Source organism: Spodoptera frugiperda, chromosome 2, assembly GCF_023101765.2.
Source record: "Spodoptera frugiperda isolate SF20-4 chromosome 2, AGI-APGP_CSIRO_Sfru_2.0, whole genome shotgun sequence".
Taxonomy (NCBI): domain Eukaryota; kingdom Metazoa; phylum Arthropoda; class Insecta; order Lepidoptera; family Noctuidae; genus Spodoptera; species Spodoptera frugiperda.
The window spans coordinates 11,601,413-11,628,422 of NC_064213.1; the positions used below are offsets into that span (position 1 = coordinate 11,601,413).

The following is a 27,010-nucleotide window of genomic DNA, read 5'->3' on the forward strand; positions in this document are numbered from 1 at the left end:
AAAATACTCTCCCTTAATTACCTATAAGTAGGTACATTTATGCTGCCTTTTTCATGAACATATTTAATATTGATTAGAAAACCACAAATCTACGTAAGATTGCAATAACGACCATATTCATGGCTCTACAATTTGGACTAAGTATATAGGTTTAGTTCCCTCTACTTATACAATATACATATTCTTGCTTAGTAAGTTAGTACCTACTTAGTTATTAGGTAAGTATTTCATCCTTGGAGGACAGTTAAAAAAAACCGCCTTCATCCCTTGCCGACCATTGTCTGCCCAAGATAGAGATTACAAAATCCAACCAAAAAAAGATGGTTCAGAATGCCTTGCAATTTTGTATTGTGCCCATTTGAATACTTATTTGAATTCCCAAGACACCAGAAAAGACAGAAAAAAAAGAAAAGGCCAAAGACAATCACGTTCCATTTTCAAACTGTTGAATCATTCATCATCGATTTATTTTGATTTTTTTTAAATACCGCGTGGTTTTTTATTCAAAATAAATTATTTATTCATTGTATTTCTGTAAAGTTGTGAGGTTATATCGTAAATGTATTGATATGTGGAACCGGTTTGCGAAGTACGTTATTATTAATCGAATGAGCGATCAGTCAGTCACATGACTAAAACTGTCGTCTAGATATTGTGGGTCAACGAAACGCAAGGTCGCCTCCTCATAGGGTCGGTCGGTCATTATGACCAATACTCGTAACTACCTACTTACTTATATCAAATTAATTAATTGATCTGACTAGGTTTTTAAATAGTTAACTAGGGATATTGAAGAATTTAAATTGAAGTAAAACATTTACTTACAGGTTTTTTTTTATAATTTATTATTTAAAGGACTTTGTTTGTAATAGACAATATCGCCCAGTGCTATTAAAATAAGTAGCTAATATTAATGGTCTAAATAGTGCGGTCTACGAACTTCTGACCATAATTTTATGTTTTTTGATCTTTCACCTAGGTATAACTATCTAGTTTCGTCTACTCAATGTGTTTTGTAGGGTCTGGGCATTGTAGGTCACTAGGTATTGTGCACTTGTAATTAATCATAATAATTTGTGAGAAAATAAATAAATGGCAGGTAATATATTGTGATTTGTGCTACAATGCTTTCAATTTGTCTTTAAATGTTAAGCATTATTTTGGTACCACAATGAATAGAGGTTATTTAAAAAATAAAATAAAAAATATTAACGAATAAAATAAATAAAAAAACCAGGAAATTCGAGAGAACGTTTTGACAACGTTATCAGTAACAGATTAGGGAGATAAGAAATCGAGTCTTTTGAGTTATAAATAATAAACACACTGTCACTTCATTACACATCTATTCTGCCTACCTGATTTATAAAGAAACGTGCCTTACAATGTAAGATTAAGTCAGCTTAGAATATGTTTATAATGTATGTGCAATAAAACGTAGCATTTGACTCATTTTTACATAAAGGTACCTATTTGAAATATTTTAATAATGAGTTTAGTATAATAATTCTATATTTGTATTTTTTATCTTGCTATAGGAATGTCATATACAAAATTGATTGATTTTTTTAATATCTTAGTTGTCAGTTCGATTTATGAACTGGGAATACAGGATGTTGTTAATTTACGAGATGTAAAGCAGAGTTGTAGAGTCAACGAAAACATTCTTATTGATTGAGCCACAAATAAAACTTGATAATTGTACAAAAATAAACCAGACATTATAATCTAATTATCAAATTTTACGACATTTCTGTGGCAAAATAGGAATTTCCTAAGTAATGTGTCGTAGCGCACACGACACAGCTATCATATCTCGCGCTCGTTATTGTATATCGCGGTTATAAATATAAAACAGCTACCTAAACGACTGCTAAGCTGTTTATGATCGATACTCTACTACGACAAGAGGAAATAAAGCATGATAGTCCAGTTCCGAAGCTAGGACACTGCAAATTAGCGGCAGTTGATCGTCCGGGAGAAGGAGCGACGCGAACACTGCGCGTACAGCTGTCACAAATTCGCGCGTCCGGCGTATTTTTAGTCGGACAGCACTATTATTCTAGAGTAGCGGTTATAGTTACCTCGGATAGGGAACGGCTTCGTCATGATGGTCTCCGTAGTCGGCGGCAGCAGCCGCTGCGTCTCCGGCGACATCACACTCGGGCACAAATTCAACTCATGTTTCTTACTATCACTACTGTTATTCACGCCACCGCGAAGTCGCAGCGACGGCGACCCGTTAGCGACATCCATCTGTGTTCGCTATCGAAGCATGACTGAGAGACGGAATCGAGTCGGGCCGCGCGCGCTCGCGGCTCGCCACAGCTGATTGTACCTACGGAGCGAGTCGGGTGAGACAAGCGATATCGTGTTGTCTCTCCGCCTTGCATGTGCTGCGGGGACGACATTCAAGTGCAAGGGCGAGCAGGCGAGCAGGGCGCGCGTCTTGTGCCGTCACGCGTCTCTCACGGGGAGATGGGCAGATTGCCATTCATCCAACGTAAACACTTCCGACCGACAGCGACGCTTCATGCCGTGTCCCTGATGCTAGTGATAGGTGTAACGTAGACATCTCTTACATTAATGAAATTGAAGAGAATGGGTTCAAATTCAAACAAATGATCCTAAATATATATTAAGAGTCGTCTTTCTTCTTGAAATGAATTCAAATCGTTGTTTTTAGTGTTTAAATTATCTTTGTGGATTATAACAACATTTCAATGGAAGTTCGTATTTTAGAACAACCTGTATATTCGGTATTTACGAAAGGGTTCAAGAAATTTACTATACAATAATACTTAATTTTATTAATAAAAAATACTACCAAATTTTATCTTAAAGCGTCGTTTTTGATTACGATTACGCAGAAAATAATCAAATTTCAAGGGAAGATAGTGTAAATTAGGAAAATTCTGAGATATAAACATAAAAAGATAATAATTATTATGTTACATAATCATATGTAAAATATTACAGCGGGATTCCCAACCAACGGTTATAAACTTGTAAATAGACAAAAGTATATATGTTAGCATCGTAGGTTGTACATCGTAGCTACAATAAGTTGTAGCTGAAAAGCCATATGCTTTAATAAATTATATATTTTAACCTTTAATTTATTTAATACCTTTCTTAAATTAATTTTGATGACTCTAGTAATAGTAGTACCTAAACTGAATTAAATAATCGGTGTACATACATAGGTAGAAAAATATACCGGCCGAATTGAGAACCTCCTCCTTCTTGGTCAATAACTTACTTATACTACAAATAGTTACAAAATTAATTATTTTTCTTCATATTCAATTAAGTGCGTAGGTACCTCTTCTTACTCTTGTTGACTCAACAATATGATTGGTTGTAATGAATCGTAGTAACCTATCATTGTTTTCTGAGCCATTATCAAATCGGTCAATAAATGTAAACAAATAAATATGTCCTTACATTGTTCTAACCACAATCACTGGATTAAGAAATGTGTGTATTTGTTTTGTTTGTACCTACTTAGTTTTATTATTTAAGTATCTACTTAAGTAGCTAAATTATTGTGTTTAATACAAACATTAAATAAATAACGCTTAGTTCAAGCTTCACTTTGTTGTCAGATTAAAAAAATATGATTTATTTTATTGTGTACAATGTAACTCTTTTACACGTCAATCTCTTAAATAACTAGATGAGGCCGATGTCCTAAACAAGTGCCCTTACGGTGTACCTACTTAAGTTCAGCAGTCTAATTTACTATAAAAACTCTAGGGCAATACCTAAATAGACATTTAGATATACCTACACTAGGTAATTTCCTGGCCACAAGACCCGCAGGGCAATCAATTAGCCACCATTAACCGGCTGGCGGTCAATTTACCTCCGTCTTACATAACTGTTCCGGACATGCAGACAATGGAGTTCATGTGTTCATGTAACGTGATACATTATCTACCTAGCTACCATAGCTAGTGGATATGGGTGTGTTATGCTCTATAGCTTCCGATTGGAGAAGAGTTAGAGCTGGGAAATGATTACAGGAGGCTCTTTAAAGATAAGTCAAATAAAAACATTATAACATTAAAATTGGATAAGTTATTGAAAGTCAATCAACATTTAAGAGCTAAAAAGTTGAGTGGTCTACTAGTACCAGACGGTACTTACAGTGAAGTACTGGAAGTGACGTAGGTAACCATCTACCTCTATTAGGGACTTTACTATTACTACTATCTTAGTTAGACCACTTGGTAAAAAAGACAAGGAATACAAAAAAGTAAAAATTCGCAGATCTGTCCAACCGCACGTCTCCATTTCGCCGAATTTTTGCAAACGTGAGTATGTGATGATGCTTCCGGCAGTCGCATGGCAACCATCACGTAGTATCGACCAAACTTAAGCTTCGCAAGACTTTCTAACCGGGTCATACTTGTATACGTGAGTTGAGACGCGTTAACTTAACCAAATGTATCGCTACCGGTATCGCTATCGCTATCCCAGATACTATTGGCGTGAGTAGAACTTAGAAACATAGAAAATCATCCGAAACTCATTATTAAAGTCACTTGTACCATATATTACGCCATACGCCATCAAAATGAACATGTTTACAACGTTATTGAATTCTATACCCAAAAACCGTTCAGATTACGTGGACGACTTGGACATTCCTGACATTACGCTGTCTCCGTACGTGTGTCCTGATCCTTATGACTCCCTGTCCCCACGGAGTGACAGTCTCCTCTCGGACAGCATCAGAGCGTTTGACAGACGGACACTAAGCACAGCTTCCAGTATCCCGCTGTCGAGGGCTATGACGGACTCCGATATTGATTACGGATTTTATAAAAGGGTTAGTATTTAGTAAAATTTCTTTATAGTGCACCGTGACACACTCCAGATTTTTTGTGGAACTGTAAATACTTACCACAACATTAAAAAAGCTCCTGTGTTTACCTCGTATATTTTGAGAATTTCTAGAGATTGAGCTAAACCATTAATTGTTGACCTTGTGCCTTGATTGGTCCATAGAATAAAATCGATATATGTCATGTTATATAATTTTTGTGACGTATTTATTGTTTGTTTTGCAATTGATTGCGCGTCAGCTGTTAGCCAAAAGAAAACCCTCTTACCAAGTATCTGTAGTTAACAGTTTTGGTTGTTTGTAGTACAGGGACTACCACTATGCGGACACCTGGGAGCACCTGCGTCGAGCTATAGACGCCTTCCCGCCATATTACCTCTCTTCTTTGAACAGGTATGGAATAATTAAAGCCAATCAAAGACACGTGTTGCCTTGGTTAACTGGTAGATTACTAGGCTCTAGACACTCCAGAGAGACTAACATAGGGGGAATAAGTTATAACGAGAAATGGGGATCAGTTCTACTACAACTCAGGTCCTGGAAGTATTGTAACTGTAGCTAACTTCGCAGGTTTTATTCCCCTAAAAATTTTACTATAACGGATACCACTTCTTCCATGTACCGTAACTTACCTGACCAAACTACGTCATTGGGTTTCACTTATAAGACGAGACGGTGTATCTATAGTAAATAAATAAATGTTGGCAGTTACATCTCCCTGGACACAGACGACGAGTTGCTCCTGAACAAAGAGTTGGCTTACGCCGCGGAGCTGGCGGCGAGCCGGCGGCTGTACAACGAGAAATGGTGGCGGCGCATGAAGGCGCAGTTTGACGACTGCTACCCGTTCGCGCCTGACGACCCCTCCCTGTACGAGCTGCAGGCAGCTGTACGGCGCCTGGATAAGAAGGTCTTGGACTTGAAAGTTTGTGTTCAGTTTCCTTAAAGTAGCTTTTGATCACTGCTTCGTAGGTACTTACGTAGTTTTAGGAAAAGGTTTCTTAGGCTAAGCTGAGAGCAGGTCGTTGCAGTAGGACCCGTTGCAGGTCTATCGCTAGCTGACTCGGTGCCACCGTCGGTGGTTTTAGTAAAGTAAAAATACTCTATTGTTTCTCCCCAAAAAGCTAGGCGCCTTAGAAGGTTTCCCCCTCATAAAAAGAATGGCTGAGAGACCACCCTTCAGCTTTCAACGATCAGAAGGTGGGTACTATGCCAAAGAACTGTTTTACCGTATTTCAGTTCTCCACAGGTAGTAAGTAGGTACCTATGAATCTACTCTATAATTTGTTCAATGTCGACATTTGTTTTACAATCCTGCGTGCTTACCTGAAGAACTGTAAGTACAAAGTAGATATAAGTACAACTTATCGCTTCTCTTCTCTTTTCACCAATTTTGCTGAATTAAGATAGTTTGTGAGTAGAACGGTAAAATATAGTCCACCTACTAATCATGTTTGTTTGTCATCAGGCCCTGGAAGCTGATTTAGACAGAATTAAGCGTCGCCCATGAAGACAGTAATGGCGCCTGGGATGTCAACAAACCTGTACTTCATCAAATTGTTAACTAATTTTAATTACAACGCATAATTTATTCTAATTTGCACTTAATGATTTTAAATTAGTATTACCTACTAATAATTAAGTAGAAATAATATAGACATGTAATTAAGTATAAAATTAGCAAATAGGTACTTTATTAGGTTTTAATAAATCACGATTATCGGCAAAAAATTGTGTGGGTCTAGGCTAAGTGGACCACGCGGCTAACACAGTGTGTTATTAATCACATTGTTACTGGGGTAGGGGGCGACTCCAACGCACAAACACCGAGCACAAAAAACTTCGATTTAAGTATTTTGAAATTATTCAAACAAAAACCGTTTGCGAATAAAACCACATTCGTATTTGTCATTAACCACTCTTTGACTAATGATGAAGTTATCAGGTTTCACAATAATAGGTTAGTTCGCAGAATCAAAATAGTGTAGGCTGTCCATAACACAAAAAGGTTTATTTATGTTTTAATGATATTTAAGTAAATAAAACGATTATATTTGTGTAAAATGTAGTTTTAATGGGAATGGCCTCCAACATTAGCTACAACAATGTACTTATCATTATGTTCTACGACGGGCATCACATTTCGCATCAACTCAACGTGAACAAACTTACTAAATAATACTTTTTTTATAACAGTTCAATAGTTGACTTTGTATTATTTTTTGATACCATAACATTATGCATTTTATGTCCTGAAAGGGAAGATATAGGTGCACATACAAGGGCAGAAACCTTTTATTTCCAAGAATTGTTAAACATCGTCAGGCAATTGTTTATTTGATTCCTTTTTTTTAAATGGTATGCCAGAATCGTGTCAATTGGCATTCTATTGTCTCTGCCTACACCAATGAGAGACAGGCGTGACGATGATTAGTAAAATAAAAGTTCTGAGCAATTCTAGGAAAAGGCCTAAATAGGAACAATTGATAGCATTTAACATTTGTTGGGTCATTTAAAAGTACAATTTACGAGTAGGTCCACTTTACACCAGTTATCTGATGAGTCCCTTGTAATAAGGGGTGAAACTATTGCCATACGCGGGAGACAATACCAGATTAGATATTGAAGTTATTTCTAAGTTCATTATTTTAATAATACTTCTGTTCCAATCAAAAATATGCCAAAGTCAACTATTTTCCCCGTTCACAATCATAAAAGAAAAACAATAATAATATAAAAAATTGTATTGCACTCACATTTTTGGATTACAATGAGATTCACTGATATTTGTATATCGACATCATTTTTTTTTTAAGTAGTAACAAATAATGTGTTTCACCAATTATATATTTTTATAAATAAAACAGTAATTCATTTCATGGGATTTGTACTAAGCAAAGTTCAAATACAAACAAATTTTTGTTAATAATCCAATCAAATTAATATGTACGCAAATGCAATTTTAAAATACAGACACACGAAATTTAAACTTGAATCGATATTGCACTTTAATGCTTTTGTAATAAAGTAATAAATCCCATAAACTAATTAGACAGTTTCAAGTAACTTCATTTGCTGGACTCTTAACAAATACAGAAAGCAAATTTTTAATGAAAAACAAAATATATAATATCAAAACGATATAAACAGTTTAGTACAAAAAATGTGTAATAATAATTTCTAATATCATTTTTACTGCAAGCAACACTGTAGCTTTAATATAACAGTATAGACTTTATACATAAATAATACAATGTGTGACTTACATAACACGAATACTTGAAATGAATTATTTAAATAATTAATATCTTTGTGTGCAAATCTATGGATTATACAGTAATCAGAGTAGCTAGACTTATATAGGAATGCGCATAGACAAACAGTATTTGGTAACACATTGCCACAATTAATAAATACAAGAAGAATAAAAAATAATATCTTTGGAAAATAAAATAATCTTTTTATATATAAAAAACAGAAACTTTCTTTTCTATAATAATATAATGTTAACAAAAGATAAACTTATATAGATAAAAAAAAAGTAATAATAACCAACTTATATTCATTTATTATGACACGATCACTTACGAATTAAATATTTAGCGAAAAACTAAACGATTCGCTGCCCTCACCGTCTGGACGTGCTTAATTTTATAAAAGGCAATCTTAACCTAAGGTAATTATTACTTTAATATAAAGTAAATCGAGATATATACGCCGATTGTCAAGTTTGTGTTAAGCTAAGGACAGAAACGAAAATTTTTTAGACATAGTATAAAGTTAAATATCCATGTTTAGTGTAAAGTCAATCACATAACTGCCTATAACCGAAAAAATATTCTTCAATATATTTTCGACTTTTTAACTTCTGAAATAGAACTGGTGATGTTTAAAGTGCCATACGGCCCTATCCTTCGCATATAATTGGTAAGTGTTCACTGTCAATAAAATCACTAGAGAGGACTTAATAACACACGAGCGCCTCTAGTGACGTAAAATGACACTTATTACTGAACGGTAGCGTCATCACAAGAAAAGTCCCTTCGATATTTGTATCGTGTCCTTAGCTTAACAAACACTCGTTATATAAATTCGAAGATTCATATAATTAGTCATACGAATCCGCAATAAGCACTATATCACTATAATAACATATATTACGTCTTTTGTACGAGAATTAAATCTACAAGTGCACAGAACTGAACAGACAGAATAACATGAAATCCACATAAAAATCTGACATCGATTTATTTTTTCTACTCATGCATTGCTTTGTTGTGACCAATGACCATTTGCGATCGATTTTAGGAACCTGTCGTTCGATCGAGAATGGACGAGTAAAAACAGAATTTGTACAAACATAATGTGTTTAATTAAAGTAGGCACAATGCAAAATGGCATGCAAGAAAATAATGCAGACTCTAGACAAGATGCAGTATCAACACATGCTTTTGGCAGTGGCTTGTGGCTCTTCGATTCATTAATTTACAAACAATTTATTACAGACTTTCCCACAAAACCAAATAACCCAGCTTTAGAAAAACCTATCCGTATAAAAACGACGAATCCATGACTTTTCAAAAAATGAAAAATCAGAAGCGCAACATTCAACATTAATATAAGACACCGCACACACTATTAGACATTTGCATCAACAGACAGAACGCAAGCCGTCGTCACAACCATTTACACACATTATCTTCCATCCTAAGATCACATTTCATCAGCACATTACATTTTCTACTTTAGTGTGTGTTGATGCAATTGCCTGTATACTCGAGTTACCTTTTCCCGTAGGTTGGCAGTCTTCAATCCGTCGTTCGCGCCCTCTACGCTAGCGTTCAACAACTAGTCTAGGACAACACTTAGTCTAACAACCATTATAAATATACTACACGCATTCATTAGGCGATGTCGTTTGTCTCCGGTGACTTGAGTTGATGGTATATTAATATCATTTTATACAAAGTACACAATAAAATAAAAACTGATAATTTTTGTTTGTTTAAGAAAATACCAGAAATGATTACCCACAGCGTTCATAGGAATTTCAAGATTATGGAAGATGAACTTAAATAATTAAGATGGTAGCAATCATTGATAAAAACCCAACAAAATGTATTTATTTAGTTGATTACACTTATAGAAATAATTTATTCCCATCAACCCAAAAACGACAACAGACAAACACCGGCCGGTATTATTAAAAATGACAAGACATTGCTACAAGCTATTCTATGTAGCAACACGAGCAATTCGTTAGAAAGTCGTTCTCTTGGCGAATACATTGAGATTTCAAAGAGAAGAAGAAAACATTTAGATTTTATGAGAGCTACGCATTACGAGACGAGGAAGAAAGAGTTAGTCGCAAGATTTTTGCAGGAGGCAAAGTTAAAATTGCGATTAGTCTGTAATGTGCGCCCTCTACTATACGCGGACGGTTCATAGGTTCTAGGATTGCCACTACTTGACGATAAATATTTATTTCTTATAGTTTGCGGTTAGTCCTCACAAGTTCACAACACAAGGCTATGTTGTAAATAATTGAATACAGTATTTGTTACAAAAATATCAATCATTTGTTAATAAATATCATTTGAAAGGAAGAGCATGGAGTAGTGTGCGCACTTGCGATAATCGAGGTTTTGTGCTTGTATTACCCGCGAAAATACATTTTCCTAACAGTTAAATAACCTTCATCGATATTGTTTTTTTTTGTGACATTGCCAGATCAATCTTAATGAAATCCGAAGACAAAAGACAGAAGCACATGAGAGATTGGACATTTCGAACTGTAATAGGAATAATGCTGCTACCCTTTACTACGGCTTGATGCTGGTCAAGTTACCTCGTCGAACATTTACGTAGTAATTTGAATAAAACTGTAATACAAGCACAATCTCGATGTAGATGCTAGGCGTGAAGGCGTGCAGACAGGAACGCAACACGACACAACAGACAGAGAGTCACATAATTGACATAGATAGCACATTGATACGTATGACGGACACATCGTCTGGTGGAACCCCGTACGCACGTAGGAGTCTAGCTATTACCCTACTAGAAGGGTCATTCAGGACCTCGAAAGAAAAAAAAAACTGTGAAATTTACTAAATTAACGACCAGTAATATCTCGAAAAAAAGTATATTACTCCGAATAGAGGTCGGTTTTCTTTCTAATGGTTGTTGCTTATTTATTCATTTATACAGATATACAGAGTGTGTTACATATTTATTTTCTACAATCGTATAACACACACTCTAAGTCGAATAACACATTTCTTTATTACAAAATTTTGGGTTTTAAAAACAAAATAATATTATTATTTTTAACAGACGACAAACCCAAAGACCTTGGTAACACCATACGATGCGTGCGGAGTTCCAACCACTTAAACACTAGATCTTCTGAAGCAACCACAACGTCGTAGGAATATTCGTTACAGCGCGAAGGATTGGATTTGAAAGACAAACTTTGTTTGCAAATTATTGGCATGGAGAAAGATATTCAGATACTTATATACTCAGTGTTTGGAAGGTCAATGCAAGGCCTGAAAGAGGTATGCCTTGGATCATATAGATTTAGAACATAATAATGACCTTACTGCCGCTCTCAGAGACATTTAATGATTACTTAAACTATTCCTTAGTAACGATTTTGTACCGTATAAGGTTAAGTAACCAAATGACTCTGAGTAAGGCGGTTAGATATCTATTACTTTTGGTATTATTAAAATTATAAGGTGTCTATCAATAAAACCTAGTTTTTTTCATTTACACATAGTAACTTAAAAATCCATATTTTTGTTTGTTTTCAAATCCCATCCACCACGCAATAGATTTGGTATAGACTTTATTGGCAAATATAATATTTCTTTTATAGTATAGTGCAAGAATAGACAAGGAAGGTAGTGAGAGCACAGAAAGGCAATGAGCTAAGAAGAAGAGAAACTTACTTGCACGCTTAGTGAGAAAATATAATAAAATATAACCTATGTGCTACAATATAAAATTTATTATATTAATACATATTATTCAATTATAAATGTCATATAACCATAACTGAAATACCTTACAATTTGATTTAAAACATTTTCATGATTTTGTAATAAAATTCCAATAAATACCTGAATTTATTTATTGAAGTGACATTTTAAAAAGAGTTTTAACTAAGCGTGCAAGCACAAAGATCGGAAGGAAGTTTAAAATTTGTTATTTTAATAAATATCTATGTATATCTCTGTACATCCTAAGGCTCCCCTGATATGTATACAGGCCGTATACAAAAATAAACAGCTTTACACTTACACAACAATGTTATAACATCAACTTTTAATTTATAACTGCCGTGACGTCACGAACAAATCACGACGATTCTGTGAACCAGACTTTGTAAGCAATATTGGGACAACTATGGCTTTATATTAAGTTTTCCACAAACTAACATGTTTTTTTTTAATAATTTCTACCATGACAGCTGTCAGATGGTTGACAGCTGTCACATCTGACAGCTGTCAAATTTAACTAGATTGTAAGAATACCGATGGTGCTTACAAAGCTGGCCAGTCTTTCGCATCATTGCCTTCAAGTGTCGCAGGACATAACATGGATAATACAACCACTACCATATTGTCATTTATTAAAACTTTCAACAAAGCAGTGTACCATAGCTACGCTACACTGGGCGCTCCCACAAGTAAGCTTATATTACGCCACTACATATATACTAACTATATTATTCAATACCATTGCACCAGTCTCCGTACGATATATATATCAAAATATTTACACTTAACCCTTACCTTACATTACAAAAAAACTCAATTTTACGGAAAACACAATAATCACAGCGTTCAAAATCACAAATAAATTGAAAACAAACCGACATTTCAATATTAAAATGTTAAGTGTCTTAAATACATGAGATCCTCGTTATAAAAATATCATCTAAAATATAGCAAAATATATATATAATTAAAAATATTCTATCACTATAGCTAGCAACATTAACAATATTGAACGTTAAGCAATATGTTTCCTAAAAAAGTTTTCAAACAGATTTTGGGGTTGCCAGAATGGAGACTATTTTATAAGAATGGTAACACATAGCTAGTGCCGTACAAAATATTATTGCTTGGTCGGTTTGTTGGTAACAACATGATGTCTTGTTTTGGTATTGTCGTTTCTTTTTACGTTATACTAAAACAAATTTCCTTTATTATGCTTCTGTATTGAGAGGGCAAACCGGACCAAGCAGCTACGTGTTACCGTCCCTACAAGCTACAATTATAAAATAAAGCGTCCGTGTCAGACTTACGGCGAATAAGTGTAAATGTATAAAAAGTAAATGCAAGCATCAGTTCTTAGAAACAAACGTGTACAATATCATAGCGAACACTACGTTATTCTTATATTTGTATATGGCAACCACCACTACGGTTAAACACGAAACGCTTACAAAACTAGAAATGATCTCTCTCAGTGATTAGTTACAAGCATTTTATTTGCTTTAAGTGGCAACACTGTTTCTCAAAAGTGTGACAAGCATTTCATACAATACAATATTTCACGAAAATTTAAAACGAACAATCTACTGAAATAACTTCTCTCGATGACAGGTGTCATTGATGACATTTGACAGATGTCATTTAATAATTTTACTGAGCATTTTTATATTTATAATTGACATGCAGATTTACAAATATACATTAGCGCCTACGGACATTATACAAGGGAGATATTTGTTCACCACTTTTGAGAAACTCGAGAGCCCTATTTAACCCGGCTACCCTATCGCTCCGATCGGCTAATTAAACGAAACATGCTTTGATATGTCCATCCTTACCCTAGCGTTTGTGAGCCGTTTTCAAATATCGTCAGATGAAAGTAATATAAGCCGTTATTCAATTGATTTCATCTTGGCGCAATTTTTCATTACACAATTAACTAATGAAAGCGGGCATTAATGTCATCAACTGATATTTAAAAACGTACTCCTCTCCATCCAAAATTCACATTTTGGCACAGACTCCGTGATGGAAATAAAAGCGTCTCTAAGCGGTTCAATGAAATTGACGAACGAGCCAAAGCAATTAGTTTCCATGTCTCAAAGGTTAAACAAATATCTTTTTAAGTTTAACCTCTAAGACTGGTGTATGCAGCAGCAAATAGTTCAGGCCACTGAACTCACTTCTCGGTTGGTTATAGTCCAAACATTAACGCTTTTATCCACCACCACGGTTCTGTCGTGTGTCGCCCACGATCATGACAATAGGCCGGAATCGGTGCGATAGAATATCCTAAGGTTAAGTATTGACGAGAATCAAACACGCCTCGGTTTCCCGGGGCCAGGACACTCCGTTGACTTGATGATGGAGGAGGCAAGGGGCTCCCGCGGCCTGATGGGGTCCATCTCCATGAAGCCAGGGTTCAGGATTATGTTAGGCACTAGTTCCATTACGTCTTGATCTTCGACGTAGTCTTTGGGGCGAAGAGAGGAGCAGTCGGGAGAGGAAGCAGGTTGAGGGTTGGTTAGTAATACATACCGTCACCGAGTGTGTGTGTGTTTTGTTAGTGTGCGGCCCCGCAGTCCAAGCGTGCGTTCCAAGCGAGTGCGATAGAGGGGAAAGAAGAAAAAAATCTCGAATGAATAAAAAATTGGCAGATACTGGCGTTCTTCGTATTAAGAGATTATGCAAAAGTCATGCGGATAGATCGAAGAATGGAAACTCGCTCTCGGAATTCGTCTGTAATCAGCATAGACTTAAGAGCGATTTTCTAATGTCTACGTTATGACAGCAAAATTGAAGAGACTGTAGTACTCAACATATTTTGCTCCTACAGACGAATTTCATATTCAGAGCTTACTTCAGATGGTAAAATATTAAAATCAATAATTATAAAACTGATAGTTGGCCAATATAGAGACATGAAAATTTTGCCAGTCATGGAAAATTAGCTCATGTCGTCAGAAGAATATGAAATTCGTCCCTATATATAATGCACTCGAGCGCTATGCCAAGCCACTCTTGAAAAACTTTCTAAAATCTCAAAAATTCTAATTGCTATTGTTAGAAGCAAATCTTAAAGTCGGCATTAGAGCTCTAAAGTGTCAATTTATTCAAGTTTTATAAGTAACATTAGGAAAGGGGCACATTTGTATCTATTCAGCACTGAGGACACATCATCCTTGTAAGTTTTTGATCCAACTTAGGTACAGGTACTCCTTGCTGTATTTGATACAAATGACCCAATAATATCTTATGAATTACGTATCACCCATAGGTAGCTTTTGTGTTAATTTTAGATAGAAATACGCAAGAAATAAATTATTATTCGACCAAGTTTTCAACTAAGCAAATATTATATCAATAAAATTGGCCTCTACTCGTAATATCAAGGAATGATGCCAAATATAATAAGAAAATACCAACTCATTTCACTTTTTCTAATTACCATAATATACCAAAGCTAAAAGAAAATAGTATCTTCTGAAAAAATAATTAAATAATTTTATGGAATTCATGTTACTCTGTCACTTAATTTATTTATTGTGCTAAACTTTATCACTATTATTGTGCATTTTATGCGAATATGTCACTATTAATAATAATTTTATTGCATTATACATGTTTTATGATACTATTTAAGCCCTACCTAAGCGAGCTATCGCATTTATATTTGTGTATATACTTTATAATTGTACTTATAAGCAATAGATACAAAATAGTGTTCTTATAGAATACTAAAAGTGGTCCTATAGTACAGTAATAGTGGTCCAGAAGTCATCACAAGAGATCTAGTGCAAGTATTATAAGTATATTTGTTGCGATCCGGTGAATATATTAATTATTTTAGTTATAATATTAATTTTAGGAAGGCAAGATTATAATTACTATATAAGTATTAATATTTTTATTTAAATTTATTTATTTGTTTATAATTTATAAATTACGAATTAAGAAAAAGAAATGTGTGTATAATAAAAAATAATTGTGATAACAAATAAGAAGAGAATATTCAATTCATACTACAATATCACAAGTAAATTATTGATATTTTTGGAATATATTTTATCACAAACGTATAAAAATCACAAATAATATACTACGTGGATAAAAATATAGTTTTGGCAAGATTGAATTGTCTACTTAGCGGTAAAGCTTCATTACACCTACAACTATTCGCTTTTCATACTAAAATATAATGTACTTACTTTAATTATTACATTTTCTGACCTAAATACTTAATACAGAACCATAGCAAATCCTTCTTTTTATTATTCAATTATTGAGAGCGCGAATTTTTATATTCATTTATAATAATAATTATCACGAGGTAAATGAGTTAATAGTTTAAATACTCGAATATCATTTTATTATTGCTATATTATAGAATTGAGAAATCGAATATTTTAGTAGTATAAGTTTTTAATATATAGATCATTATTTTTATAAGCATTTATATAGTTTATAGATTGTTGTGTGATGTAAACACAGCCGTATATAGGCAATAGTATATAGAGAGAATAGCAGAGAGTCAGTATATTGTTAGAAACTGTTTGACAACTATATAAAGCACAGATCTATTGTTATAATTGACGTCCTGTAGTTATCATTGGTCCGTATTCTAATGTTTGTGAGTCTGCCGGTATGTTGCACGCATTTCATTTTTAAACTATGTTGACACCCTTATTATTCAATGTATCAGGTGTAAAATACAGTTGCGCTTCTACTGCATTAGCTTTTTGCTGATTGGTTTTGTTACCAAACACAGAAAGAGCATAATTTGAGCTCCAAATAATTGAAATTAAATTCCGCAATTTCTGGATTGAACTCAAATCATAGCTCGTTGCCTGGCACAGGCTACAGAAGGAGTCAGTCAATTAATTTTAAATAAGGTTTAAAACGTTGTAAGTTCAATAAAATTCAACACAAGCAACATACCGGCAGTAACTTCACTCACCCTACCTAATTTACCTACTCTAGCAAAACCTAAGCAATATACAGCACTAGGTAACTCTATAAAGCGAGATTCAATCAATATTCTTTTTTGGTATAATAGTTTTTATTATTAATAATAATAAAGTTTATAATTATTTGCATAGCACCAATCGCGTAGCGTAGAAACTCTAGTGAACATTTCAAAATTTATTTTTGTACCATTCGTTTTATTGTTATTTTATAAAAATCTATTCTACTTTTATATTTTTAATTTATAATTTGGAAGATTTTTTATTTACTTTAATGACAAAAACTTGGCACTATATATATATTTTATGCATATAAATAATTGTTTATATTTCTTAATTATTAATTTTGTAAATATAATTTGAGAATTTAAGCTGTGCGTAGATAATTTGTTTGTAAATTGTGCTTAAAGTTTTGGAAAATTGTGAATGACTAAATTGTATATTTCAAACCTAAATAATTCAAATAATAAGTTAAATATAGATGCAATATAAAATATATAACGATAACAAAAACAAATTAATGCTCAACAAAAGTTCAACCTAGGTCTTGGACCTTAAATATAATAATTAAAGGATCACTGAGCACACTTCTACCTCCCTACTCCTACTTGTTCCCTACACCCTAAGGATCACTTACCGAAGGATCAAATAATTTAACATAATTATTGTTCATCATACTGATACGTTTCCAGCTTAAACCATAAAGTCTAAAACTAGTAATTAACTTGTTTAATTATTGCTAAAGGCGTACATCGATCGAAGTGAACGCTTGCGTCACGGTCACCTCGAACGATCAATGTGCAATATGCTCGCGAACGATTAGTGTAGCAGGGTGTTTCTTCGAAAAGTTATTATTATCCTTAACCCAAAGTTTTACAAATCTGACTTTTGAAACATATGTTATGAATACTTAAACTGAGACAATCCGTGATTAAGTTACTAATATACTCTGATGGCTGTTGGAGTACGTCCAACGGTCATTGATTGTTTCAAAACCAGTGACAATTAGGGTAGACGTCTTCTGGAGTTTGACCAACACTGGGACTTCAGCTTGCTAAACTTTGGGCTATATTGTGATGATGATCTTAGAGGATAATTTAATTGCAAGTTTTTTTCGAAGAAACAACCATCCTTAATATCAATATCGTAATAATTTAATCAATGGAATGGGTAGAGTTTGAGCGCTAGTGTCGCTATGTCAGCGCCACAAGAAGTAGAGGCGCGGGAGATGCGTGCGCTAGGGCGCGGGCTCACCGTGTCGGCGCCACTCGCGGCAGAGCACGGCGCACGTGCCGGCAGCCAGCACCACCAGCGTGCCCATCACCACGCACACCGCCGCCACCCACGTCCGCGTGTCGAACTGCTCCGCGCCAGAGAAGAAGTGCTTGTACAGCTCTGTAATGTTGTTCGTACCATGCGATCAGTATAAGAACATACTAAAATAATCACAATACCATAACTTGGACAAAATCTGTACATCTGACTGAATAGTTGCTTGAGACCCACGTGGGCGCCAATTCTCATAATACATTTTAGATTAGTCCCACGTTGGGCGCCAACACTTTTAACAACAAATTGATCATTCACCAACCTTTCAGTTATTGCAGTGTGGAGTCCTCAACCGTTGGGCCTGGCTTCAAAGCATTGGCTGCCTATATTGAACTAATATAATGCCTCGTATTCAAGTGGTACCTACACGTAGAGTCCCACGTGGGCGCCACTTCATATAAGTATAAAGTGATCACTCACCAGCCTCCTGGTCGCTGTAGAGTGTGGTGGCCAGCACCTCCACCGGTGGACCGGGCCCCAGGGCATTAGTCGCCCACACTCGGAACCAGTAGGACGCGTTCGTGTCTAAGTGGTACACGTCTACTTGGCGCTGAAATTGTGTTTACAGACAAAAATGTTATTTTGACGAATATTTAGAGGTTCCATAACTTCGTATGAACAAGAAGAACAACTATTTTATCATGTTTGCGAGAGTTAGTAGTTGTACTAATACCCCTTACAAATGAAGTTACATGTCAAACTCCTAAGTTTAAATCTAATAATTTATACTTTACCGAGTTTGGACTGATGTGGTTAGGGCTGATAGGCCTCCAGGGCTCTAGAGTCCCATTAACAGGGGCCGCTGATCGGTACTGCGCGGTGAAGTCTATGATGGGATGGCCGCCATCACCAGCTACATTCCATAGGATCAGGGCCAGGATGGTGGACGCGTGGACTGTCACGTTCACCAGGGGTGGCGGCTCCGCTGTAGATGAAGAGTTATTTTGGTCAGAATCGACAGAACCAAATTAAAAAAGTGGACAATATTAGCAAGGGCAAGACGTTCCTGTTAAATTTAACTTTGGGTACTTTTTTATCAATCGTAGACGTTAACACTAATCATGTTAAACTTTTTCTTTACAGTATTCGGTCTTGAAAATGATACCTAAAGTCCGTATACCTACTAACAAAACGTCCATTTAATGAAACCTGGAAGGCAAAGAGTGATGCTTCCTCATTGTTACTGGAATTATGTAAGTGGCGCTGTCGACATGATGAATCGTCCACTATACACAAGTATACCACTACCAACCTATGCGACGGCGAGTACCGTCATGTTGTACCAACCGCAAGCCGACAACAGTACTAAATCAGTAGCCAGTAGTTGCGTCACGGCTGACAGCACTATCAAGGACACTATAAAGTTTAATTTGTGGGAAAACACGACTAAATTATTTACTAATGACGTTAGGGGAAATGTGGTATATTTTATAGAGGCTAAACTAATTTAGCTGGTACATTTTGTCCTGCTGTCTATCAAAAATCAAAATCAAAAAAAGTTCTAATTTAGTAAAAATCTTCCTCTTTTTTATCCTTGTGTAATACTTCTTTAAAAGCCGTTGAAACGGTAACAAACTTTTCCTTAATATCATTCTTCATATAACCGAACCATCTTTTCTCTACATTTAAATTCACCACTCGTTTCCTCACATTCTTTAAACAAAGATATGAATCTTTCCTTAACATGTTAGCACAAATTAAACGCGTAAAATATTCACCTAAAACTAGAGCAAAGATGTGACGTTGGAGCGTTGAAAACGTGTAAACGCTGACAAAATGACACGGGCACCAGTAAGTAATGACATAAAACCACGCCTCAGTGAGCACCGTGTGAATGGGCTGCGGAGATAAAATCTCCTACATTTTAATTCAAAGCGGAGTCAAGTACACGTGCGCAAAATATCTGTGCGTCGTCTCGTTTATTGGATGCATGCAGTATTGTGCAGCGGGGCTATTGACGTAGTTAGGCCATTGTCTACGTTGTACATAGCAATGCCCATTAGTTAGCCAACAAAGAGCTTTTTGTGACACAAAAGAATGATGCGATACGATACATAAAAGGACTGTGATATTTTAAGTCAGTAGGTAAAACAGCAAAATTGCAACAATCAAAGTTCTTCTCGGACCTTTTACGTCACAAGTTTCCATTCTATCCGCCACCAAGGACACTCGTCTCCGGCCTGCAACCGTCCAACTGCTGTTAAATTATATTTGGCATTTAAACGGAATGCAGCCCACGGTTTTCCGTAGAAAGGACAAGAGTCTAGTTTTAGAGTACATACATACATGTCTCCGTAGCGGTTTGTTTTCCTGTTCAGTAAATAATACAAATAAAACGTAAAGTATTATATAATAGCACATATGTTTGGAGTAGTGTAGGGATAAGCAAAGGTGCTGTGTCCACCAAAACTTTGTATATTTTTATTAGGTTTGGTACATCTTAGATTTATTTTAGTTCTATGTAATACTTATAGTCAAGTCTTTGGATTGACATTGGAAACTTAATTTCATCTGTCAGAAACTATTTCAAAGGTTCGATAATAGCGTAATAAACTTTCCACCAGACTTAATAAAAGGTTTAAAGTTTTTTAGAACCTTATCATAAGACCAGGCTAGAAAGCAAGGTCAATTTGTAGGCATTAATAACTTTCCTGTATACTTTCATTTACACACGTATTTAATATTATAATGACTCATTTAAAAATATAACATATTGTATTGAGCTAAAATATAACATTAAAGAATTACTTTTTTCATTTCCTAAAGGTCAGGACATTTTCAAACAACACGTTAAGGCCTCAGCCTCGAATTTTGCGGGCAGCGGGGCGGCGGCGGCGCGGGAGCGGGAGCGGGGCGGCGGCGGCGGACCCGTTCTTGAAACTAGCGGGCAGATCGCGCGGCACTACAGCGGTGTAGTGTTGTGTTCGTCGTTGTGTTGTCGAGATATTTGTTTTTATTAGCGAACGAAATCTTTTTGATTCAAATTTATTCCTAACGCTCGATTTACTGTGGGCAAAAGAAGAAGACCTACTATAGGGCAAGGAAAATAAATGGCGAGTTTTATCGAAATTATGAAGAACAGAGACAAAATCCCGACAAATTCTACGACTACACTAGAATGAGTGTAGAAACTTTTGACTATATTCTTGAAACTATCAAGAGTGATTTCAGTTTTTGCTTTAGTCTTCAATATTCAGTTCGTTTTTTATTTCTTCCCATAATTGGTTAATTTTTCTTCTATTTTTATGGTTCACATCTTTGCTGTTCCGTATGGGTATCCTCTCAAAGATTGCCGAAATCATTTGCTCTTGCACGTCCGAGGACATTTTGATACGTCACAAAAAAAATGTAGGTACACAACACTATACTACAATGCAGACGCGCAACGCGGGCGGTCACCGCTTGACTGGAGTGCACCGCTCGTTGCCCGCTCCCGCGCCGCTCCGCCGCCGCTGTGTTCGAAAACCGGTCCATTTGATTATACGCAAAAGATCCTGCCGCTGCCGCGCCGCCGCCGCCGCCGCCCCGCTGCCCGCAAAATTCGAGGCCGAGGCCTAATACTGTTTTAGATGTAAAAATAGACTTTCATATAATAATATATGCCATTAAATAAAGTGTAGACTAGGATCATATTGCAAAGTTAATAAAACTTCTCAAATAACTTAAATTTTCGCGACCTTTACACCTACGACTGTTATCATCTCACTTTATTTAATACTAAGTATCATCGTTAAAAGTTTCAAACTAGTAAAATCAAGCACTATTTTATCTTTAAAGCCCCTCGCCCACAACGAGGATGAGAGATTTTTGTAGTAATGCTGTAAAGCGCTACAGTATCGCTACTAACGCATGCTACTTTAATGTGCACTTCACGACTGTATCGATGCTAGACTGTATAGTAGCGCTACAAAAATTTGCCGTGGACGAGGGCCTAATACTATGTGAACATAATCCACTCATAGATTTTATGGTTATAAAAGAGCAGCAAAGAACAATAGCCGTAACTTAGGGGCTATTAAAAACGACAGAAAAAAGGGGGACGTAATTAAAACAAGCAATCTTATTTAATTGTTTGTTTTAGAGGTTTAAACAATAATATGTCGCGTGCGGGTTATCTGTACACGTTTCGCCCCTGAGCATAAAAACAATAGAATCTGGGTACCGGCCACCCCAGGCCGTCTGATGTCTGCCAGTCAAACGTTCCACTTCGCGTGTTTAATAACAATAAAATGCTACACGTGATACCTTGTAGCTGGTTGATATTCACGTCACCACCACAGGGTTGCCAACGTGCGTAATTAAATATTCAAATTTTTCTTCGATTTAATCATTTCCGTTCTACTTTACGTTATGTAATACTTTTTCCAAATAACATTTATAAATGTCATGTAAAGAAAGTAAAATTTATTTAAAACCATTCGTTACCTCAACTGCACTTACAAAAATATGTGTTACATTTGAATCATAATGGTGAGTGAGTCTTACCATAATAATCGTCAAGCTCACACCAAAAATATGTTAAAAATAATGTCCATTCCCTGACGCAACTTAAAAACAGTTACAACTGGAAGTATTTATATTATTGTAAGCAATGTGATACCCACAGTTGAGTCATCCAGACTACATAGCAATCAATACGATGTGGTCTTACGTGAGGAACAAACTGTTATACAATAATACATATTCATCCAGAATCCTAATGAAGATACAACGCGTGAATAACGAAATATCCGGAGATCGATAACTGAAATAATGATACGGGCTTTCAGTGGAGATCGGGTCGCCTAAAGTGGTTGGGATCTCCGCCCTTAAAGAGATAAGGACCCAAAATAATGACAGTAATGTGAACCAGTGATGGTCTAGTGAATTCAAATAAATAATGCGAGGTTTTTCCAACCACAATCCGCTGCCACAAGGGGCCTTTACGTCGCGAAACCCTAATGAGGTTTTAATCCTATTAGCGTTGGCGGGAAGGTGTTAAAAAGACAAAGTGGCTCATTTGCGGAACGTATAATCTAGTTTGTTGAGCAACGATTGTTTAGGAAATATATATTTTTCCGCTAACAATCTGCAGGTAAACGGCAGATAGCGCCACTGATGAGAATGATGAAATATAGGCTGGTTATAAATTTTTCATTCAACGCCATGAGAATTTTTTGTCCGATGGGGTTATACCATGGTTACACAGAACTCGTAGACTTCATACCTTTCCCTTTTTATCATCATAAAGGTCGGGCAAATGTGGTAGTCGTTAAGCAAATCGATATAGTTACGAGGAAGCGTAGGCTGTTTGTATTGTAACCAAATTCCAAGCCGCTTCCCCGGCCTACCTGACACTGCGGTTCCCCTAACTATGCAGGGAAAGTGAGTGACAAATGAATTGTATACGTAAGCCAAATATTTGTAGAAAATGTATCTATTTGATGTCATTCCATCGATCCGAGTGAGACTAGACATCCAATTAACAATTTGTAAACATAAGCCGAATTACGTTATGCCCTGGGGCAAATCGTTACAAACATTTACTGAAGTTTTAATGTGGAATTTGAAGGTAGATCTAAAAAAACTAAAAAAAAAGACTTTATAAGTAAAATTATAACCAGATTATGAAATGAATTATGGAAGAATGATTTTCAAACTCTCGTGACCCTCATCTGTCAATTTCACCTAATTCATTTGCAACAAATTACAAAATACACAAACTGAAAGAGTAATGACAGTTTACAATTATTTTGAGAAGGGTTTCCCGACTAATTAACGGAACAAATAGCAGCAACATGGCCCTACATCCCACTCTAACAGTGTGTCACGAACAGACACAGTCGCACATAATAACCGACACGTATTTATGAGAAAAATGGCGTGCGACACGTCGTTACGTCACTACGTTTAAACCACCAATTACTGAAGACCCGTTATGGTCCTCTCTGGTGATGGAATCTGTAGGTGGTGCTGCGTGATGAGAGGTCAGCCTGTGCTGGTTGATGGGTAATGACAGTCATTACGCGGCCTTCGTGTGGCTTGCGCGTCTTCAGTACTGTGGAGTGGCCATGTGGGAGGATTTAGATGGATATTCTTTTTCAGCGTGCTGTTGCTGTATTTCGAATGGAATCCTCCGACATAAATTGGGATTATGTTACAAAAATTGCCAGCAGAAAGTATAAAATCGTGTGTAGTAGATATGCTAATATGATCATCGAAAAGGAAATGTAATATAGTCAAAAGCTTACTTTAGGTTAAACTACTTCCAATCATACCCAACATTCTATATCAAATAACTATATCGTAACACGTTTTTACCAGGACTGATTTCAGGCAAAATTAAGCTTACGTTAGGCTTTCCATTTCATATTATGAAGGTACAGGCAGCAGTGTGCAGGTAAAAAAATAAAGAGTCACTCAGTACAGAGACAGTAGCTATTTTTATACATCAAAATAAAACAGAATTTTAATTTCCAGAGCAATTAGCGAGGGCCGATCCGTCCCGGCCCGGCTTCGAACTTCGTTTTTCCGCAGTATTGTCATTCCAATAATGGCATGAAACCCTGGATACCTGAGTAATCAAGGAAATAATTACGTTCGGTGTTGGAACACCTGTCAATGTTGCGGCAAAATTGTAGGAAAACAGGCGAAATTATTTATGAATCATTTTCCTTTACATTCAAAGATTAAGATTCTAATAAAAGAATATTCCGGAATGAGGATATCAGGTGTTGTATTTGTTCTTTCATCTGAATGGATGTGTGCGCATTACTTCCGAACGACTGCACTAAATTAGGCGAGTCTTTTTCGCCGTCGTCTTTATTATTAGGACGCAAAATTCACCAAGAAAATTTTACAACAGTATCGTGTGAAATCGAAGCTGGTATAGATGTAAAACCACGTACAGAAGAGAGATGTGTTCTGCTAAGTTGTTAAAACATGTACCATGAAGAACTGGTATGATCTAATGAACTTTTATCAAGACTATACTGCAATATTGTGACCATTCGTTTTCCGTGTCTCTGAGTGCGGCAGGAAAATTCGAGTAGTTCTTGGTCATTTTAGTACTATGTTTTAATTTATTCGGTCCATAGTTCTGGAACTTTGTCTAGCCAAGACAGTAACAATTATAAATTCCGCCTCATTCCCGGAGTCATAACAAAAGTTTCTTTAGTCTAACTTAGTGCAATTCAAGTTGGATAGTAAGTTTCTATAGTCACATTGTTTCATAGCACATTTAGTCATAAGTCAGGTGTTATATCCATGCATTTTCAGGGTTTTAAAGCTTAAAACGACTCGCAAAAGGAATGAAAACTTCAAAAAGTCTTGTAATTTCAATTGATGTACAAATACGTAAAGACGTGATGATAACTTAGCGGAGTTTTGAACTGATGAGTTGTTGATGGATTGTTTTGTTCATACATTACACCTGATAATGTTTGAAATTATTTATTTGATAATGAGAACAAAAATTAAATTTAATTCTGTTAGTGATAAGACTATTGTATAAAAAAACTTTTAAAGTAGGAATAAATGTGGGTTATATTTCAAAAAAATGTTCAAATACATCAAAATTCTCATTAAACTGATGGAAAATTAGATTACACTCACTTATGTATGGCATATTTAAGTAGGTCGAAGCTAAATTATGTAATCAATTACGTAGAATACATTATTTCAACCAGTGGCCTGGAAATAATTAATTAATATTATCTGAATGAAACGATACGTCAATATGTGTAGTGACCATGACAGTTTCCACGTCGGGAAATTCATTATTTTAAATGGATTTATGACGTTGGTAGCCGCTATTGAGACCATTTATTGTTGAAAATCTATTATATACAAATTAGTCGGGTTTTCTTTCTTGACGCTATAACTCCAGAACGCACGAACCGATATCCACGGTTTTGCATTCGTCGAAAGGTCTCGGGCTCCGTGAGGTTTATAGCAAAGAAAATTCAGGAAAAAATCAAGATAAAAGCAGGAAAACAGGGAAAATCATTGGTGGCGAAACGGAGTTCGCGGGGTTTGCTAGTGCGTTATAATTTTACGTAACATTGGGTAGTCTAAAATATAAGCATTTTACGTCACTCCACCTCAACTTTTAGGCGTTTTTTCAAAAACCAATCCTACATAGATTCTTAGTTCAAACACGACTTAAACGTCAACACGAACTGTCAACGTCAAATAAAAGCAATTCCCATGATCGTGAGCAACCATTGTCTCCCTACTAGCCTCATTTTATCAGATTGCTATTTGTGTCGCCTGGATTTGTATCGCTCTCATTGTGTGTAATGGATTTCCTCCGGCACAAAGCACAGTTTGAACTGTTCTCTAGGGGCACTCGATTGCTTACAATGAAACGATCGATCGCTATGAATTATTTAAATAGACTAGACCGTTCTACAATTCCTAGGAGGCTAGCAATGGCGTCTTGAAGACTAACAAGAAGACATGTTCATTTATTATGTACTTTTGTTAGTTTGACCTTTATCTCGAAAGATGTCCTTTATAGAACTGTTGTTTACAAAAATAGAATCACTAAAGCTTAAAGCATTTACTTAAAAATAAAGTTCCAGTCAATGAAAAGTAAAATTAGATTAGTATTTAAACAAACGCGACCCCGACTCTGCCTCGAGGCAGAATTGTTAATGGATACATTTAAATATCTTTGCCTATACTATTCTCTATCAGGGATGAATGAAATTTACAGATTGTGCTTATTAAAAGTACCTAATTTGTTTTCAGCTATAAATAAAACTAGGTAGACGTAGCACGAGGAATAATTCGGTTTTAATTACAAGATTTTACGATCCTGTGTTACGTCTTTTCATATAATTTCATCATAACTGCAGATGAATACGTACCAAGCA

At 35.7% G+C, this 27,010-nt stretch overlaps 3 protein-coding genes across 6 annotated transcripts in view; 1 reads left to right on the forward strand and 2 right to left on the reverse strand.

The window, feature by feature from the left end:
* Positions 1-2,414, reverse strand: part of LOC118269058 (6-phosphofructo-2-kinase/fructose-2,6-bisphosphatase) — a 41,537-nt gene extending 39,123 nt beyond the window's left edge. Inside the window, exon 1 of one of the 2 annotated variants that reach the window (XM_035583950.2) lies at positions 2,085-2,414. In XM_035583950.2, coding sequence (XP_035439843.1) covers positions 2,085-2,256 — 172 coding nt within the window. In that variant the 5' untranslated portion in view covers positions 2,257-2,414. The remainder of the gene's footprint in view (positions 1-2,084) is intronic. The other variant, XM_035583951.2, reaches the window with a different exon arrangement.
* A 1,943-nt stretch (positions 2,415-4,357) lies between these two features.
* Positions 4,358-6,365, forward strand: LOC118269299 (uncharacterized). Of its 3 annotated transcripts, XM_050698868.1 has the most exons (5): positions 4,358-4,496; positions 4,632-4,837; positions 5,157-5,245; positions 5,561-5,777; positions 6,321-6,365. In XM_050698868.1, the coding sequence occupies exons 1-5, from the start codon at positions 4,451-4,453 to the stop codon at positions 6,360-6,362; spliced, it is 600 nt and encodes a 199-aa protein (XP_050554825.1). In that variant the 5' UTR covers positions 4,358-4,450; the 3' UTR covers positions 6,363-6,365. The 3 variants fall into 3 exon arrangements, with proteins under 3 accessions (XP_050554825.1, XP_050554824.1, XP_050554826.1); XM_050698867.1 differs by having other exon boundaries at positions 4,358-4,837; XM_050698869.1 differs by having other exon boundaries at positions 4,358-4,837; positions 5,561-5,762.
* Positions 6,366-6,900: 535 nt separating this feature from the next.
* LOC118268902 (uncharacterized) overlaps positions 6,901-27,010 on the reverse strand; it is a 51,768-nt gene continuing 31,658 nt past the window's right edge. The window contains exons 4-7 of the mRNA XM_035583695.2: positions 18,887-19,077; positions 18,573-18,702; positions 18,078-18,218; positions 6,901-14,332 (exon numbers count right to left, since the gene is read on the reverse strand). Of these exons, the coding sequence (XP_035439588.1) occupies positions 14,175-14,332; positions 18,078-18,218; positions 18,573-18,702; positions 18,887-19,077 (620 nt within the window). The 3' untranslated portion in view covers positions 6,901-14,174. The remainder of the gene's footprint in view (positions 14,333-18,077; positions 18,219-18,572; positions 18,703-18,886; positions 19,078-27,010) is intronic.